This window comes from Salvelinus fontinalis, chromosome 29 (genome assembly GCF_029448725.1).
Source record: "Salvelinus fontinalis isolate EN_2023a chromosome 29, ASM2944872v1, whole genome shotgun sequence".
Lineage (NCBI taxonomy): Eukaryota > Metazoa > Chordata > Actinopteri > Salmoniformes > Salmonidae > Salvelinus > Salvelinus fontinalis.
This window is the reverse complement of record NC_074693.1, coordinates 22,546,799-22,569,573: the sequence shown is the minus strand read 5'-3', so window position 1 is coordinate 22,569,573 and position 22,775 is coordinate 22,546,799. Positions and strand designations below refer to the sequence as shown.

General features: G+C 43.2%; 1 protein-coding gene across 1 annotated transcript in view; it reads right to left on the bottom strand.

Annotated features, from left to right (window-relative positions):
• Positions 1-22,775, bottom strand: part of LOC129827616 (X-linked interleukin-1 receptor accessory protein-like 2) — a 471,721-nt gene that overhangs the window by 383,244 nt on the left and 65,702 nt on the right. The window contains exon 2 of the mRNA XM_055888620.1: positions 22,290-22,392. Within this exon, the coding sequence (XP_055744595.1) occupies positions 22,290-22,371 (82 nt within the window). The 5' untranslated portion in view covers positions 22,372-22,392. The remainder of the gene's footprint in view (positions 1-22,289; positions 22,393-22,775) is intronic.

Sequence of the window (22,775 nt, the reverse complement as noted above, 5' to 3'; positions counted from 1 at the left end):
GTATGTGACCAATAACATTTAATTTGATATATACAGTTGAAGTCGGAAGTTTACATATACTTCGGTTGGAGTCATTATAATTTGTTTTTCAACCACTCCACAAATTTCCTGTTAACAAACTATAGTTTTGGCAAGTCGGTTAGGACATGTACTTTGTGCATGACACAAGTAATTTTTCCAACAATTGTTTACAGACAGATTATTTCACTTATAATTCACTGTATCACAATTCCAGTGGGTCAGTAGTTTACATACACTAAGTTGACTGTGCAAATAAACAGCTTGGAAAATTCCAGAAAATTATGTCATGGCTTTAGAAGCTTCTGATAGGCTAATTGGCATTATTTGAGTCAATTGGAGGTGTACCTGTGGATGTATTTCAAGGCCTACCTTCAAACGCAGTGCCTCTTTGCTTGACATCATGGGAAAATCAAAAGAAATCAGCCAAGACATCAGAAAAAAATTGTAAACCTCCACAAGTCTGGTTCATCCTTGGGAGCAATTTCCAAAGACCTGAAGGTACCACGTTCATCTGCACAAACAATAGTACGCAAGTATAAACACCATGGGACCACGCAGCCGTCATACCGCTCAGGAAGGTCTCCTAGAGATGAACGTACTTTGGTGCAAAAAGTGCAAATCAATCCCAGATCAACACCAAAGGACCTTGTGAAGATGCTGGAGGAAACAGGTACAAAAGTATATATACCCACAGTAAAACGAGTCCTATATCGACATAACCTGAAAGGCCGCTCAGCAAGGAAGAAGCCACTGCTACAAAACCGCCATAAAAAAGCCAGACTACGGTTTGCAACTGCACATGGGGACAAAGATCGTACTTTTTTGAGAAATATCCATAATGACCATCGTTATGTTTGGAGGAAAAGGGGGAGGCTTGCAAGCCGAAGAACACCATCCCAACCGTGAAGCACGGGGGTGGCAGCATCATGTTGTGGTGGTGCTTGCTGCAGGAGGGTCTGGTGCACTTCACAAAATAGATGGCATCATGAGGCAAGAAAATGATGTGGATATATTGAAGCAACATCTCAAGACATCAGTCAGGAAGTTAAAGCTTGGTCGCAAATGGGTCTTCCAAATGGACAATGACCCGAAGCAAACTTCCAAAGTTGTGGCAAAATGGCAACAAAGGACAACAAAGTCAAGGTATTGGAGTGGCCATCACAAAGCCCTGACCTCAATCCCATAGAAAATGTGTGGGCAGAACTGAAAAAGTGTGTGCGAGCAAAGATGCCTACAAACCTGACTTAGTTACACCAGCTCTGTCTGGAGGAATGGGACAACATTTACACAACTTATTGTGGGAAACTTGTGGAAGGCTACCCGAAACGTTTTACACAAGTTAAACAATTTAAAGGAAATTATATCAAATACTAATTGAGTGTATGTAAACTTCTGACCCACTGGGAATGTGATGAAAGAAATAAAAGGTGAAATAAATCATTCTCTCTTTTATTATTATTATTAATATTATTATTATAACATTTCACATTCTTAAAATAAAGTGGTGATCCTAACTGACCTAAAAGAGGGAATTTTTACTAGGATTAAATGTCAGGAATTGTGAAAAACTGAGTTTATATGTATTTGGCTACGGTGTATGTAAACTTCCGACTTCAACTGTATATTTTTGTTGTTGTTGAAATAGCGTCCCTTGTGTGCACATTCGTACAGCCGGTATGGTACAGAAATGGTATGACGGTAAGAAATTCTGGATACCTCCCAATGTCACGGATCCCTCCGGAACTGTGTCATTATGCACACCTGGTCCCCATTTCCCTGATTGTAATTGTATAAATGTGCCCTTTGGTTCACCATTGGGCTGTCGATTATTGTTCCACTGTCCGTTGGTCGTGTGAGTACCTGTGCTGTGTTGTTTTGGCTTTCGTGACGCTTCTTTTGCGCAGATGATTACAGGTCTCGTCCCATGTGGAATCATTGTGTGTGTATGTTACGGGTCTCGCCCCGGTCTATTTATTGGAGTTACTCCTCACTCTTTTGTTTGGGTTTCAACCCTGTGTTTTGTGTACGTGTTTGTTTGGTCTTCGTCCCCGTGCCTTTACATGGCACGCTGTAATTTGGGTCAATAAAAAACCCTATTCCACATTCCTGCGCCTGTCTCCCAATCCCTTTAAACCAACGTGACACCCAACCCTAGGACAGATGTCAATTCAACATCTATTCCACGTTGATTCAACGTAATTTCATTGTGAGCCTGCCCAGTGGGAAGAGCCTGCCCAGTGGGAAGGCTCAGCTGGATAATATGTAGTCAGTGGATTCCCCTGCAGCTCTATAAATGGTCCAAACATGTTGTCATACTCAACATAGTCAACGTTTGACATTGTTATAATCCCCCCCCCCCCCCCAGATGGAAAAATACCAATTTCTTGGTCCCAATACCAGTTTTTAGTCAATGAAGCATCATTAAGTATCATATCACCAACTACATCATGCTCCAAACCACATGTCAATAGCCCTTATACAGTCTGACATAAACACTGAGAGGAAACAGAGCTTTTCTGTGAGAATAATGCCATTCCTAATCAGATCTGGTATGGGTCCCCTTGGCCAAATCCCTTAAGCTATTCCACAGGCAATATCCAATGTGCTATGAGGAAAGAGTCACAATAAACAGAGTGACTCTCTATCTTTGTATTATGGCTTGGTTATTCACCGAGCAAAGACCCCAAATGGGCCCCTGCGAGGTCTCAAACCCCAGCTATTGAGAAGCACTGAACAAGAAAACATTCAAGACTCTACATTTCTATTCCATTATGTTCCCATGTCACACAATCAGCGCCTAGCATATGGCTATGACCTGTGGGAAACCTGTCATGCGGACGCTATCTGTCTTCTGCCAGTATAGCTGCCTGACAGAGCTGATGTTTCCTGCCTAGAAAATGCCTTCTTCGCTGAAAAGGGATGGCAGGAGCAATAGCCCCCCATAGACAGCCTGGCCGACTCTCTGAATGGGCTCAAATGCACCTGAAGGATTAATTAGCAATTACACATGAGATATTGAGCCTGCCATTATATTATGGCAATGTGATGTGCTGCTGAGTAGTACAATGCCATGGCCGATCCATGAAACCCATCCATCCTCTAAAATGGATTTGTATAAATGCACCACATTTCCATCACTGGACACACATCCCCTCAGTGTGTCCTATTGGATTTACTTGCGGCTTTGAATACACTACTTTTGTTCATTAGAATGAATCAGAAAACCGCTGGGGGATTTAGGAGTCCTCACTAAAACCTGTCTATCAATGCTCCCATCAAGAAAGCATCTTCTGGCATGTGATGTCCAATTCCCTTAGAGAGTGCTTTCTGTCTGGCATATAATATGTCCCCTCTTACATTCCATCAAGAAAGAGGGGGGGAAAACACTGCAAAACAAAACCTGAATTATCTTGCTGTGAGTTCAGCTGGAAGACTAATTATTTCCTTCTGGTTAAACACTTTCTGAAGAAAATCAGATGAAAGTGAATCTGCCTGTAGCGCTTCCTTAACTAACTACTGACTGCCGGTACATAGTTCTCTGCTATTTCTACATTCCCGTTTGCTCCCCAAATGCTGCATTGAGTGTAATACTTACAACAATACTTTTATATTTGCAAAATAATACTAAATTGGCGATCTCTTATAAAGTGTCCTTTCAAACCATTATTGTTCCTCCTTGCCTGAGCCTCTGACTAGGGCGAATGATTCACTAAAAGAATGTAATCAGTTGTTGCAGGCACCATGTGGTTTCTACAGTATGGGAACAATAAAGGCAAGTCAATTGTATCCAGTCCATTATTTGGTAAAACAATGGGGAGGAGATAGTGTTAATTATATAGTATATGAAAAAACATTGAAAAAACAACCATAAGCTACATGGAATGGGTATAGTAGTATATAACCTATTTACCAAATGGATATAGTAGTATGTAACCTATTTACCAAATGCATTTTTAAAGACTCTTTGCCGGCTGTGATGCAACAGTGAGTACATACGCGTGATGTGTGATTCCTGAGGGCTGTGATGCAACAGTGAGTACATACGCATGATGTGTGATTCCTGAGGGCTGTGTGTAAAGGTGAGCACATACGCGTGATGTGTGATTCCTGAGGGCTGTGTGTAAAGGTGAGCACATACGCATGATGTGTGATTCCTGAGGGCTGTGATGCAAAGGTGAGCACATACGCGTGATGTGTGATTCCTGAGGGCTGTGATGTAAAGGTGAGCACATACGTGTGATGTGTGATTCCTGAGGGCTGTGATGCAAAGGTGAGCACATACGCGTGATGTGTGATTCCTGAGGGCTGGGATGCAAAGGTGAGCACATACGTGTGATGTGTGATTCCTGAGGGCTGTGATGCAAAGGTGAGCACATACGCGTGATGTGTGATTCCTGAGGGCTGTGTGTAAAGCCTACATAATGCACAGGGACAATCAGCTGGAAACCACAGCTCATTGGTTCCACTGACGGGAGTTACAGATGTCCAATTTCACTGGGGAGGAGTGGCTGGGAACCACAGGGGGTGTGGTCATGAAGTATCTTAAATATGAACAAATGAGTTAATGTGCATACTTTAGGAGATGCATGTTCAAAAAATCTGTCACTGAAAGATGCCTTTCATGTTACTGTTCAGGTGATCCTCCTACATACTGTGAACCACGTTGTAACAGTTACTCTCTCTTGGTAACATTTACCTTCTCTGTATACTTTCAGGAACACAAATGATTTTAAAACAAGGTTTCCAGTATGTTTTGCACAAATCTTAGAAGATCTGCTTTTCCAGACCATCCCTGCTGGTGTAAGTGTGTGTTTGTGCACTGGTCAGTGATGAATTGAACATGTCTTTTCCTTCCATGTCATCTGCAATCAGAGCATCCTCTGAGCTTCACTTCAGATGTATACTCAAACACAGCCAGGAAGCAAACAGCTGCTCTATCATGTGGGGTTAAACAGGTTTAACAGATAACTAGAAGGCCATCTCAGGGTTCAGGCTGTTTGCAGTAGAGAGGCACCCGTCAGGATTCACAGCCGCCTGGCATTGACAGAGATGCATGAAACTGAGACTGCTGTCAGTGTCTGCCAGGGCTTGAATCTCCAAATCAAGAATTGCCATCACAGATCTGTTTCAATAGGTCCCTGTCATGAAACAAATGTTATTTGGTTTATGAGTTGTCATATCCAATTGCTTGAGACAAGAGAGGGAGAACAGACATTTGTGAGTGGTTACTCCTCTGGGAAGCACACCAAAAGCAGCTCATGAGAAGAACCAACAATGACCAAAATGAATCCACAGAAGTAAGCAGCATATAATTGGCTACTTTGTTTTAACAAAATGGCAGTAAGTCTTTCACATCTTCATTTTAATTTAGTATTACAGCAATACTTTAGAAATTCATACTTTTTTGTGTTCTCACAGCAGCAACAATCTCAGGGGATATCTGTAATTCAATTAGCTGGCATTGTTTTCAGCTCGTAAGAAGAGCAATCCTCAATCACACTGCAATTATGCTGAAATAAGGACATTTACCAAATGTAGAGTATGTCAGATAATGAGAATCAGTGCAACACAGTAAACTACATCAATAGGGAGACACACTGTAGGAAAAAGGGAAAGAGTAAAAGGTTGAGATTGTTTAATGTAGACGTTTCACATCTGAGTCCTTTCTCCAGACCATTCAACACACACATGCATCCCACTCTTCTTGTTTCTCTAAATGTAGACGTTTCACATCTGAGTCCTTTCTCCAGACCATTCAACACACACCTGCATCCCACTCTTCTTGTTTCTCTAAATGTAGACGTTTCACATCTGAGTCCTTTCTCCAGACCATTCAACACACACCTGCATCCCACTCTTCTTGTTTCTCTAAATGTAGATGAAAAAATGGTATATCAAGACTGAAAACTGCCCCAGACCCACTCAACATGTGTAGGTACAAGCGCCGGTTTTTAGCAATAAATTAATACCAAGGTTATTATTTCCAGCTACTCTGAAATGGCCTTCTTACTTCAAAAAAAGTGGTATGTATTTTGAGACATATATTTACAATAAATCATATTTATGTTTGGCTGTGAATTAATTGTCCCATGAAAAATAACTATAATTATAGATCACTAAATACAGTAGTAAACCATACTCATTGTACTGCTAGCCTTGTAATTTGAGGAACTATTTCATTAGCCGTTCTCTAAAAGGATAAATAGATCATCCTCATTTAATGATGGTGCCAATACAATGCTATGGGCTACTCTTTTCCGCTGAGTAACTTAATGCCCTTGAAACTAACCATCCTGTTGTCAGATGGGTGCTGGCATTAGGAGCCATGACACTGACTTTGAGGGGTTACCCCTTTATGCTCTTCTCTCAAACTCCCCCTGGAATGGCCTGCCACATAGCACTTATAATTCCACAGGAATGGCCTGCCACAAAGCACTTATAATTCCACAGGAATGGCCTGCCACAAAGCACTTATAATTCCACAGGAAAGCCCTCCCGAGGTCATCAGCTCTGGAGCAAGTTCAAAAGTATCAACCTCCTCCCTATATGTTCAGAAGACCAGAGACAGACTTTCCAATGTATCACCCTCCCCTGGTATCAACATACCAGATCATTTTCTATTCTTAAAATTAGCCCATCTCTCTTTCTTGCTTCCTCTTTCTGTCTCTCTGTCTCTCTCTCAATAAGATATTCTCAAGCTCTGTTTTCCAGTCTGTCCTTGACTTGAAGTGAGCCCAATGTAATTACTATTGAAATAGAGATAAACAGCTCGACACACACACACACACACACACACACACACACACACACACACACACACACACACACACACACACACACACACACACACACACACACACACACACACACACACACACACACACATCTCAGATGGAGAAAGATCACTAAGCCACCTTTATAAAGGCTCACTGACTTCCTCATTATGTGTAGGGAGGGAATAATGTACATGTCTGTTCCAGACGCTGACAATAGATGTCTGGTCACCAGGGAAGGCTTTATTTGACTGCCATAATTACTCGTTGACATAGATAGAAGGATAGGAAGTTTGGCAAGAGAGGATTCTGTATGTGTTGATGGCACCGCTGGAATTGTATAATCTATCTGTACGCACACTCAGGCTTGGAAAAATTACAAGGCTAAGGACCTACAGTGACAAATGCATAACTTAATTACATGGTGGTTGACAGTGGGGCTGCACAGGCAGGCTGCTGCATTCTATATCCAACTCTTTCTCTGGTTATTTGGGGATTTTAGATCCTAGGAAATAGAGCATGTGCAAATTAGGACAGTTTAACTCTTACCTTGAACTGTAAACGGCATTCTAATCTTGTATTCCTGAGGAGAATGAAAGCGTATGCAAATGTTCCTGAGATTTTCAGTAGATCAAATAAATGGGCAAATTGTTTTATTTCCTCCTGTTTTGCATTACGCCACTTAGCTTTATAGCATCATAAAATGTCCCCCAAGTACCTGAGTTGTCAGTCAATGTATTGTAGATTAGATTAGACAACTTTATTAGTCGCAGATGTAATTGCGGGGTACAGTGAAATTCTTAAACTTAAATTCTTAAGCTCCAACAGTGCAGGGCAAAAATAGAATGTTTAGTACTGCACAACAACATTTCAATCTAGTACAAGCTTAACTAAATGAACAACAAATACGGAATGTAATATGACATTTGATCTAATAGTTTGGGGAATGGCCTTGTCTCCGAGGGAAGATCCTCAGAGCCAGATGATGTGATGGCAGGTAGTACAAACGAGAGAACACATCACTCTGACCATTTTACTGGCCCTAGTAGAGCTGGTTAGAATGTTTATACGTTATCTAGAGCATTCGTGACTTACTTTTTTGCCTCCGTTTACTGACAATCGTCATGTTCAGCGGGTGTTGCACGTTTGTAAATTCATCAGTTATTCTGCATTCTGGCACACTCAGACAAGAGTGCTCTAAAATCAGAGTAGATAGCAAGAGAGAATTTACGAACGCCAGACATATGCTAACTGCATCACAGTCGTTCAAGTTCAGCATAGCTAGCTAGCTAAGCAATTCTCATTTTTTGCTAGCTAACCAAATGACACCTGCATCTCTAGCTAGCTGTAGATACCAAAAAACGATATGAGTGGAAAAAGTCGGTCACTCACCCACTCCTCCAATGTCATGACATCCTCCCAGCAGCTAGGTAGCTAACGTTAGGCTCTGTGTTTTTAGCTCGCTAAATAAATAGCTATATACATAGATACAGATGCCTATTAGCTACGTTATGACTGACTTTTGATCATTGCCCTTGCTAGTCTGATTGTATTGACATTCCCAGCCTTAGTTACATTCGTTCGTTTTTGTCCAATATATGTGACCACCCACATGGATTCGGTCCCATGTAGCAACATTTTTTATTGAGTTTTTTTACATTGGATAAAAGTAGAGACTCGACAATGGTATATCAGCTAGACAATGGTATATCACACACTAAAGTTGAGGAACAATGGGAAAGTAATTCTGCTTTGAAAGTTGATAAACTTTATTAAACCCCATATTTGAGAAAATGTTCCTTGAATGTTTTGGTACACCTACTGGAGAGCTCTTCTTTGTCTACATCCATTCAGCATTGTTCACACCCTCTTAAGCCTTAGCCCCACCCATCTTTTTAAGGACTCACATGTGAGGCCAAGTGCTAAACAGAGTGAGTAGTTAAGTAAACGCCCGAGTGGAGCAGCTGTCTAAGGCACTGCATCTCAGTGCAAGAGGCATCACTGAGTCACATCCGGCCATGATTGGGAGTCCCATAGGGTGATGCTCAGTGTTGGTTCAGGGTTGTCTGGGTTTGGCTGGGGTAGGCCATCATTGTAAATAAGAATTTGTTCTTAACTGACTTGCCTAGTTAAATAAAATAAATAAAAAAACAACCAAAGATTTCAACACTAAAAGTGGTAGAAGCCTACAATAAGAAAAGGTAAAAAGGCTCCAGGTAAAAATATACTTTATCTAGTCCTTGGCCTATATCCTAATCTGACTTTGGTGCAGGTCATGTTGTTCTTCACATTATCATCTCTGGTAAAGTTCACATGGTCCAGAAGGCATTTCTGCCAAAAAAAGACGATCAAATGCCACTCCTGTGAAGTAGTATTGTGCGACATATGCCTAGCTTCTTGAAACGGGTCATATATTGAATCGTTGAAACTGAAACAGTGCATCCCAAATAATTTGGGGCAGCAAACAATGTACCAGGCCAGCTGTGATTTACAACGTGATAGCTATATTTTTTGGACTACCAATAAATATACTGGTGAATTATATTAATCATGCATTGAACTGCATTCATCTATTCTACCATCAATGCCTTACTGTCCATCATGACATTTTGAGTCAAATAGAACCTATTTTTAAAACCTCTTAGGAAGTTGGTTTTGTAGCATGAACTGGGAATTTGATATTTTTAACTGGTATTATGATTGTCTGTTTGTTTCATATCTGCAAAGTATTTAAAATGCTGTCAGTTCCACTTTAAACAAGCATTCAGACCAGCCTTACTGATTGAACCTTGGTAAACTACATGAGTGGCAGTTAAATGCATGGTTATCACTCTTCACGCCTTGTCCTTGTATTCTGGACTAGTTGAAATGATTCCTGATGTCTCAATCGCTTTCCCCCGCCACAAAACTGCCGGCCTGTGCGTTTATATTTATTCATAGCACTGTTCTCAAGGGCCCCTTTTTGACAGGAAAGCCTTTTTCAGTGTAATTGTTGGAAACGGGCCACTGCTCACTATGATGTTCAAAGGTCTGACTGCATTACAGGGAGATCACAGATTCCAAACATGTTGATTTCTTTTTTTCACTCTTCCGCTCCTAAAGCGCTAGAAAATTAATCATATGGGCAGCGTTTACTATTGTATGGGTGAGGCGTTCAGTGCTAATTTGTTTCTAAGCTTATTTACAAACTGCTGCTGTAATCAGGTAATGAATTAGCCATCTCCACATGAATACTTATCACATGCTGAAAATAGACAGTTAATTCCAATCTAATATATTACATTGTTGGGCCAACGTGGCGGAGTAATATATTACATCATTGGCCCAACGTGGAAGAGTAATATATTACACTGTTGGGCCAACATGACAGAGTAATATATGACATTATTGGGCCAACGTGGAAGAGTAATATATTACACTGTTGGGCCAACATGACAGAGTAATATATGACATTATTGGGCCAACATGGCAGAGTAATTTATCACACTGTTGAGCCAACATGGCAGAGTGAATGAAAAAGTATTAAGTAGTGCGTGTTCAGTGAAATACTTGACCATGGGAGTGACAGAGTTGGAGAGGAGAATGGGCAAGTGGGTTGAGGGTGGCAGGGCTTCTTGAGTCAAAATTGTGTTGGCATTGCCACTTTGTGGCACGTTGCCATGGGGATAGCTGTGCACTGAAAAGGTGTTTTCTTAGTGAACCATAATCTTAACTGCCTCACTTTGACAGATAGAGAAAAACTTGGTCCCAGTGCAATATGTAGATTTACAGCAGCACTTGATGGGCTGCAGTTGTTACAGGTGAGATGGGACGAGGGTGGGGAGATGGACTTTACTTTTAAACGCAACCAACATGACAGAGAAAAAAGAGAAGGGTTGATTCACCAAGATTGCAGGATATTAAACTATTAATGTGATAACTGTCTTCCATAAGGGATAGGTTATGGCTTCTCTTCTTTATTAATTACATGATTAAATGAATGATGTCAAAATCTGGGGGTTCCTCATAGAACCAACTGTCACACAGTACACAGTGAAGCAGAGCCTGGCTCTTGAAGAAGAATATTAGGACAGTAATTAATCGACATCCACACATAACAACCCCATCCTGACATCCACACATAACATCCCCATCCTGACATCCACACATAACATCCCCATCCTGACATCCACACATAACATCCCCATCCTCACATCCACACATAACATCCCCATCCTGACATCCACACATAACAACCCCATCCTGACATCCACACATAACATCCCCATCCTGACATCCACACATAACAGCCCCATCCTGACATCCACACATAACAGCCCCATCCTGACATCCACACATAACATCCCCATCCTGACATCCACACATAACAACCCCATCCTGACATCCACACATAACATCCCCATCCTGACATCCACACATAACATCCCCATCCTGACATCCACACATAACATCCCCATCCTGACATCCACACATAACAGCCCCATCCTGACATCCAAACATAACAGCCCCATCCTGACATCCACACATAACATCCCCATCCTGACATCCACACATAACAACCCCATCCTGACATCCACACATAACAACCCCATCCTGACATCCACACATAACATCCCCATCCTGACATCCACACATAACATCCCCATCCTGACATCCTGACATCCACACATAACATCCCCATCCTGACATCCACACATAACAACCCCATCCTGACATCCACACATAACATCCCCATCCTGACATCCACACATAACAACCCCATCCTGACATCCACACATAACATCCCCATCCTGACATCCACACATAACATCCCCATCCTGACATCCACACATAACATCCCCATCCTCACATCCACACATAACATCCCCATCCTGACATCCACACATAACAACTCCATCCTGACATCCACACATAACATCCCCATCCTGACATCCACACATAACAACTCCATCCTGACATCCACACATAACAACCCCATCCTGACATCCACACATAACATCCCCATCCTGGCATCCACACATAACAACTCCATCCTGACATCCACACATAACATCCCCATCCTGACATCCACACATAACATCCCCATCCTGACATCCTGACATCCACACACAACATCCCCATCCTGACATCCACACATAACATCCCCATCCTGACATCCACACATAACAACCCCATCCTGACATCCACACATAACATCCCCATCCTGACATCCACACATAACAACTCCATCCTGACATCCACACATAACATCCCCATCCTGACATCCACACATAACAACCCCATCCTGACATCCACACATAACATCCCCATCCTGACATCCACACATAACATCCCCATCCTGACATCCTGACATCCACACATAACATCCCCATCCTGACATCCACACATAACATCCCCATCCTGACATCCACACATAACATCCCCATCCTGACATCCTGACATCCACACATAACAACCCCATCCTGACATCCACACATAACATCCCCATCCTGACATCCACACATAACATCCCCATCCTGACATCCTGACATCCACACATAACATCCCCATCCTGACATCCTGACATCCACACATAACAACCCCATCCTGACATCCACACATAACATCCCCATCCTGACATCCACACATAACATCCCCATCCTGACATCCACACATAACATCCCCATCCTGACATCCTGACATCCACACATAACAACCCCATCCTGACATCCACACATAACAACCCCATCCTGACATCCACACATAACACCCCCATCCTGACATCCACACATAACATCCCCATCCTGACATCCACACATAACATCCCCATCCTGACATCCTGACATCCACACATAACAACCCCATCCTGACATCCACACATAACATCCCCATCCTGACATCCACACATAACATCCCCATCCTGACATCCACACATAACATCCCCATCCTGACATCCTGACATCCACACATAACATCCCCATCCTGACATCCACACATAACATCCCCATCCTGACATCCACACATAACAACCCCATCCTAACATCCACACATAACATCCCCATCCTGACATCCACACATAACATCCCCATCCTGACATCCACACATAACATCCCCATCCTGACATCCACACATAACAACCCCATCCTGACATCCACACATAACATCCCCATCCTGACATCCACACATAACAACCCCATCCTGACATCCACACATAACATCCCCATCCTGACATCCACACATAACATCCCCATCCTGACATCCACACATAACATCCCCATCCTGACATCCACACATAACAACCCCATCCTGACATCCACACATAACAACCCCATCCTGACATCCACACATAACATCCCCATCCTGACATCCACACATAACATCCCCATCCTGACATCCACACATAACATCCCCATCCTGACATCCACACATAACATCCCCATCCTGACATCCACACATAACATCCCCATCCTGACATCCACACATAACATCCCCATCCTGACATCCACACATAACATCCCCATCCTGACATCCACACATAACATCCCCATCCTGACATCCACACATAACATCCCCATCCTGACATCCACACATAACTCCATCCTGACATCCACACATAACAACTCCATCCTGACATCCACACATAACATCCCCATCCTGACATCCACACATAACATCCCCATCCTGACATCCACACATAACATCCCCATCCTGACATCCACACATAACATCCCCATCCTGACATCCACACATAACATCCCCATCCTGACATCCACACATAACAACTCCATCCTGACATCCTGACATCCACACATAACATCCCCATCCTGACATCCACACATAACATCCCCATCCTGACATCCACACATAACATCCCCATCCTGACATCCACACATAACATCCCCATCCTGACATCCTGACATCCACACATAACATCCCCATCCTGACATCCACACATAACAACCCCATCCTGACATCCACACATAACATCCCCATCCTGACATCCACACATAACATCCCCATCCTGACATCCACACATAACATCCCCATCCTGACATCCACACATAACAACCCCATCCTGACATCCACACATAACAACCCCATCCTGACATCCACACATAACATCCCCATCCTGACATCCACACATAACATCCCCATCCTGACATCCACACATAACATCCCCATCCTGACATCCACACATAACAACCCCATCCTGACATCCACACATAACATCCCCATCCTGACATCCACACATAACATCCCCATCCTGACATCCACACATAACATCCCCATCCTGACATCCACACATAACATCCCCATCCTGACATCCACACATAACATCCCCATCCTGACATCCACACATAACATCCCCATCCTGACATCCACACATAACATCCCCATCCTGACATCCACACATAACAACTCCATCCTGACATCCACACATAACAACTCCATCCTGACATCCACACATAACATCCCCATCCTGACATCCACACATAACATCCCCATCCTGACATCCACACATAACATCCCCATCCTGACATCCACACATAACATCCCCATCCTGACATCCACACATAACATCCCCATCCTGACATCCACACATAACAACTCCATCCTGACATCCTGACATCCACACATAACATCCCCATCCTGACATCCACACATAACATCCCCATCCTGACATCCACACATAACATCCCCATCCTGACATCCACACATAACAACTCCATCCTGACATCCTGACATCCACACATAACATCCCCATCCTGACATCCACACATAACAACCCCATCCTGACATCCACACATAACATCCCCATCCTGACATCCACACATAACAACTCCATCCTGACATCCACACATAACATCCCCATCCTGACATCCACACATAACAACCCCATCCTGACATCCACACATAACAACCCCATCCTGACATCCACACATAACATCCCCATCCTGACATCCACACATAACATCCCCATCCTGACATCCACACATAACAACTCCATCCTGACATCCTGACATCCACACATAACATCCCCATCCTGACATCCACACATAACATCCCCATCCTGACATCCACACATAACATCCCCATCCTGACATCCACACATAACATCCCCATCCTGACATCCTGACATCCACACATAACATCCCCATCCTGACATCCACACATAACAACCCCATCCTGACATCCACACATAACATCCCCATCCTGACATCCACACATAACATCCCCATCCTGACATCCACACATAACATCCCCATCCTGACATCCACACATAACAACCCCATCCTGACATCCACACATAACAACCCCATCCTGACATCCACACATAACATCCCCATCCTGACATCCACACATAACATCCCCATCCTGACATCCACACATAACATCCCCATCCTGACATCCACACATAACATCCCCATCCTGACATCCACACATAACAACCCCATCCTGACATCCACACATAACATCCCCATCCTGACATCCACACATAACATCCCCATCCTGACATCCACACATAACATCCCCATCCTGACATCCACACATAACATCCCCATCCTGACATCCACACATAACATCCCCATCCTGACATCCACACATAACATCCCCATCCTGACATCCACACATAACATCCCCATCCTGACATCCACACATAACATCCCCATCCTGACATCCACACATAACAACTCCATCCTGACATCCACACATAACAACTCCATCCTGACATCCACACATAACATCCCCATCCTGACATCCACACATAACATCCCCATCCTGACATCCACACATAACATCCCCATCCTGACATCCACACATAACATCCCCATCCTGACATCCACACATAACATCCCCATCCTGACATCCACACATAACAACTCCATCCTGACATCCTGACATCCACACATAACATCCCCATCCTGACATCCACACATAACATCCCCATCCTGACATCCACACATAACATCCCCATCCTGACATCCACACATAACAACTCCATCCTGACATCCTGACATCCACACATAACATCCCCATCCTGACATCCACACATAACAACCCCATCCTGACATCCACACATAACATCCCCATCCTGACATCCACACATAACAACTCCATCCTGACATCCACACATAACATCCCCATCCTGACATCCACACATAACAACCCCATCCTGACATCCACACATAACAACCCCATCCTGACATCCACACATAACATCCCCATCCTGACATCCACACATAACAACTCCATCCTGACATCCACACATAACAACCCCATCCTGACATCCACACATAACATCCCCATCCTGACATCCACACATAGCATCCCCATCCTGACATCCACACATAACAACCCCATCCTGACATCCACACATAGCATCCCCATCCTGACATCCACACATAACAACCCCATCCTGACATCCACACATAGCATCCCCATCCTGACATCCACACATAACAACCCCATCCTGACATCCACACATAACACCCCCATCCTAACATCCACACATAGCATCCCCATCCTGACATCCACACATAACAACCCCATCCTGACATCCACACATAACAACCCCATCCTGACATCCACACATAACAACCCCATCCTGACATCCACACATAACATCCCCATCCTGACATCCACACATAACATCCCCATCCTGACATCCACACATAACAACCCCATCCTGACATCCACACATAACAACCCCATCCTGACATCCACACATAACATCCCCATCCTGACATCCACACATAACATCCCCATCCTGACATCCACACATAACAACCCCATCCTGACATCCACACATAACATCCCCATCCTGACATCCTGACATCCACACATAACAACCCCATCCTGACATCCACACATAACATCCCCATCCTGACATCCTGACATCCACACATAACAACCCCATCCTGACATCCACACATAACACCCCCATCCTAACATCCACACATAGCATCCCCATCCTGACATCCACACATAACAACCCCATCCTGACATCCACACATAACAACCCCATCCTGACATCCACACATAACAACCCCATCCTGACATCCACACATAACATCCCCATCCTGACATCCACACATAGCATCCCCATCCTGACATCCACACATAACATCCCCATCCTGACATCCACACATAACAACCCCATCCTGACATCCACACATAACAACCCCATCCTGACATCCACACATAACATCCCCATCCTGACATCCACACATAACATCCCCATCCTGACATCCACACATAACATCCCCATCCTGACATCCACACATAACAACCCCATCCTGACATCCACACATAACATCCCCATCCTGACATCCTGACATCCACACATAACAACCCCATCCTGACATCCACACATAACAACCCCATCCTGACATCCACACATAACATCCCCATCCTGACATCCACACATAACATCCCCATCCTGACATCCACACATAACATCCCCATCCTGACATCCACACATAACAACCCCATCCTGACATCCACACATAACATCCCCATCCTGACATCCACACATAACATCCCCATCCTGACATCCACACATAACAACCCCATCCTGACATCCACACATAACATCCCCATCCTGACATCCACACATAACATCCCCATCCTGACATCCACACATAACATCCCCATCCTGACATCCACACATAACATCCCCATCCTGACATCCACACATAACAACTCCATCCTGACATCCACACATAACAACTCCATCCTGACATCCACACATAACATCCCCATCCTGACATCCACACATAACATCCCCATCCTGACATCCACACATAACATCCCCATCCTGACATCCACACATAACATCCCCATCCTGACATCCACACATAACATCCCCATCCTGACATCCACACATAACAACTCCATCCTGACATCCTGACATCCACACATAACATCCCCATCCTGACATCCACACATAACATCCCCATCCTGACATCCACACATAACATCCCCATCCTGACATCCACACATAACAACTCCATCCTGACATCCTGACATCCACACATAACATCCCCATCCTGACATCCACACATAACAACCCCATCCTGACATCCACACATAACATCCCCATCCTGACATCCACACATAACAACTCCATCCTGACATCCACACATAACATCCCCATCCTGACATCCACACATAACAACCCCATCCTGACATCCACACATAACAACCCCATCCTGACATCCACACATAACATCCCCATCCTGACATCCACACATAACATCCCCATCCTGACATCCACACATAACAACCCCATCCTGACATCCACACATAACAACCCCATCCTGACATCCACACATAACATCCCCATCCTGACATCCACACATAACATCCCCATCCTGACATCCACACATAACAACCCCATCCTGACATCCACACATAACATCCCCATCCTGACATCCTGACATCCACACATAACAACCCCATCCTGACATCCACACATAACATCCCCATCCTGACATCCTGACATCCACACATAACAACCCCATCCTGACATCCACACATAACAACCCCATCCTGTCCAAACACATTAACATAACGTTAAATTGTTCTTACGTTCACACACTCGCACGCTACCACCTTTACATTATCACTCAATCTACACGTTGGCCACATAGGAATGTCAACAAAGTGAGCAGACATAACAAGGAAGTGTCTATTAGCAAAGCTCATCACATTGTCAAGTGCGCAGCCTGCAAGTCAAATGGTGTCAAGCTATCAATATTTCAGTTTGAAACAAACAGCGGATATCAGAGTCGTGGACGGTGGAGACAGTGTTTGACTGAATGTTTTGAGGTGTTTTCCTGGGAGAGCCCAGTGCGGCAGAAAGAGAGTGGTGTTCAGATTCGTTTGTGAGTCAAGAGATCTTTGCTCAACAGTTTGTGCTTCCTTGATGACTGACTGAATAGCTTGCTGCCTATTAAATAGACCAATTCCCTGAGGCAGCAATAGTCCATCACATTCCATCTATAATACATTAAATTAAATCCTGTAATAAGTATGACATGAGTTCCCACTGGTAGTTCCCACTGGAAATACAGTAAATTTACCTGCGTGGCGGAATTTAGTTTCTTTTAAACACTTAAGAACATTTAAAAGTTCTAAATGTTAACCATACTGCCATGGCAATTAAATATCAGGAAACCAATGAATAATTAATGACATAACTGCTTCATATCATCATGATTATCATCTGTATGCAAAGGATAACATACTGGTCTAATGGTTTAGTCCAGTGGTTGCCAACTCCAGGCCCCCAGTACCCCCATACTGGTCTAATGGTTTAGTCCAGTGGTTCCCAACTCCAGTCCTCTACTACCCCCATACTGGTCTAATGGTTTAGTCCAGTGGTTCCCAACTCCAGTCCTCTACTACCCCCATAGTGGTTTAATGGTTTAGTCCAGTGGTTCCCAACTCCAGTCCTCTACTACCCCCATACTGGTCTAATGGTTTAGTCCAGTGGTTCCCAACTCCAGTCCTCTACTACCCCCAACATAACATCAGGACATCAGATTTAAGAAACCATTCATATCATATCTTTGTGTGCATTATTTCTAGTGGTATACATATACTATTCATTTGTGAGTGTCTTTAAAAATGCATGTACTGTATGCCTATACTTTGACACAGAAACACCCGGCGGTTTAGCTGGTTGTGGGATTGACACAGAGAGTATGTTGACAGGGTTTCTCTTCAGGGAGAAGCCAACGTGAAAGGCTTGCTGGAATGAAAGCACAGAAGCACTCTGACAAAGTCAGCAGTGAAAAGAGTCTTTGAAGATCTTTTTTATTTAATTTCTGTCTTTTATCTGATTTGAATATTGGCTGGCACAAACAGCCAGTAGCAGTCTGAAGCAGATTACTAAAGACTATTCCCAGCTTTTTAAAAGACAGGAAGAACGTTATTGTTTGAGTTCCATTTCATATCATGTGACAGCTTTCAGAAGCAGAACCTGCTATATTAAAGTGGAGAGCTTAGGCGTAGGCAGAAATGAGTGACACACGTTGGAGCTGAGGCCTTTCATATGCTAAACTATTGTGTACTGGTTGTGAAATCAGTAACCTTTACATTCCCATTGTATCTTTTCTCTCAATGTTAAGATTTTAATGAAAATAATTCAAAGGAGGAGACTGGTTATTTGGCAGTGAAGGTTGCCATCTGACAGAGTGGAGGAGACTGCTGCAGGAGGCTGAGGTTACAGGAGAAGGACCACTAGAAGGATGTCCTTAGATTCTTAGTATTTCCCTTCGTTGAGACGGTAAAAGTCCATGTTAGAGCACATTCCTGGAGATGTGTCTGTATGGCTCCTCAGACAAACGCACAGACAGAGGATGTGTCACAAATTGCATCCTATCCCTATCCCTATGGGGGCCAAAAGTAGTGAACTATAAAGGGAACAGGGTGCCATTTTGGACACATCCAGACAGTATGAAGCTTCAAAGTTCTTTAGAAGAGCACTCTGAGGACTATGCAGAACATAAACAGGAGACCATCATGACGTACTTAACTTGGCCGTGTTAGAATTATTTAACCAAACCTTAACTTGTGTTTGTCATGGGTCTTTCAGGCTTTCCACGGACATATTAGCGCTAATTGTTTTGCTAAATCAATTTACTTGACTCCTAGTCTCTGAGGCTTGCACAACTGCTGCTACATCCTTTGTTTGCACCCATTAGCAGCAGCTAGCTAATCATAACACATGCCTTTATTACCAAGTCACATGAGCTGCATCTTTTAAGTTGCTAACTGAGTTTCTGTTCATTAAATATGAATGGGAGAATGATGTTTAATGTTGGGCTAAGAGCCCTTATTTGAGATTACCACTAGTTTTGTTTGTATTTCTTTCTCTACAGACGTTAAACTAACTAAGATGGCTCCCCTACTCATGTGTCGAATCAAGAATATAACAATGATTTTAAAACCTCATCATTTCATATGAAAACCTGAAAAATGAATAACTTGGCAATAATCTCCAGTGTGTGAAACCACAGATATTTCCCCTCAGACAGGTTCAGCATTATAGAGCTCAATGCACAATTCAGCTCTTAATCAAAGGGGTGGAAGTAATGGCTGCATTTAGATGAATCACATGACATGTCGCAGTGGTATTGTCTTAGAGAATCTTGGAGAAATGACTTATTTAACCGTATGTCCCACGCTTCAAGTACCTTTAAAAAAAAGAACCACTCAGGATGCTCCGGGCACTTTAAAGCATTAACCGAGGGATTCAAGTGTCCTGTCGTTTCAAGATCAGAAAGATTCCGCGCCATTCGTTGCCTGCTTACCCTTAACCTTCCCTCAATGGAAATTCAGCGAATTAACAAGCATTATCAGGAGCACACATTCTCCCCGGACACAACTTCCTGGGGTGACAGGGGAGGTGAGATCCTAACAGGAATGGCCAGGAAAAACAATTAGATTCTTCCTCTTATATTTTGATAAGACTGACTTTATCTGGATTGCGGTTGATCAGATAATATCTGATAAGCCACGGCTTGCTTTTTCTTCTCCAGAGTGGAAAATTGTGTGGCCTGTGGGGTTCCTTTATTTAATGTATTCCTGGATTCTTTGTTCAGTGTCTTTAGTTCATAATTCTACTAACATAATTTAAATTGCTTGACTGATTTTAACAAAAAGCAATTTCAGCGTCATCGTTTCCACAGAGCACATTTCCTCAAAGTTAAAGCATCTTCAAAAGAAAAGAAAACATTAATTGAATCAAAGCTGTCTCTGTCTTCTGACAATTAACACTCTGTTTTTGCAATTCCTCTCACACAGGGAGGTGTTACATCAAATATTAACGGGAAACAAAATAACATGCAGTCTCTGTCTGATCATCTGGTACTGCAAGGAGAGAAAATGCCAAACATTTCAATCTCACACTGGGTGAGAAACTGACAGACAAGATTGCCTCTATGTTATTGCCGCCCACATAAAAGCCCGTTTGGCACTGATAACATAATTGCTCACCACACACCCTCACCCACACGCAAACAGACACACAATGTGAGTGGGGGATAAAACACATTGATGAGTCTCCAAAGCAGGGACTGAACTGGATTAGATAGCCCTATAGAAAGGAATGAGCTTTTATTTGAACTTTACTCCCTCTGTGGAGAAATGAAGGACCAAACAAGGCATCACTAGCACCAAAAGCCAGACGGAAAGATAAATATACAGCTCAAACTGGATATCTGGATATCTGGTTGCAACAAACACATTCAACACATGTAGCACAGAGCACACAGAGTAGACACCATCTGACAACACACCACCACACAGAATAATAAACTGAACAATAGCACTCGCAAATCAAGACCTCCACATTTGTTGTGCAAACACAAGGTTGCGTAAGTGAATAGATATGGGGAAATTAATTTCCTTTCAACAAGAGGAACGTGATAAAACAAAAGTCAAATGAATCAAAGTATTGGTCACCTATAGATTGGCCATGATTAAAAGGGAGACTTGAGGACTTACCCGAGTTTCTCTTGGAGATGTATTTGAGATTGATGCAGGCGGCAGAGCTGATAAGGAGGAACATGAGGGCTGAGGGCTTCATCTTTCACACTTCGGGTGGCAGCTGGAACACAAAGAAGAATGGAGTTTGGATAACAGGTCTTATGACTGGGCCGACATCTCTGCTCACTCCCTCCATCAAAACATATTGGGTGATATCAGACTTGTCATTTCTTTCCATTTCCAAGACAGATCGATATGTTCATTCATTTATCCTTCAGACACAACACAACCAGTAACTATAACAAAATATAGAAACTATTGATCTATGCCATACACCCCATTTTCAAAGTTCACAGACTGGAAACATACAGCTGTAATGCTTCTGTGGGCATTTGATTTATGTCTTTGTGAAAGAGTGAAGGAAGCACAGCTGACATGGATAAAGGGCAATATCTGAAGCTGCTTAAAGGGTCTTACTATTACCAACATCACTAGAAATTTAAA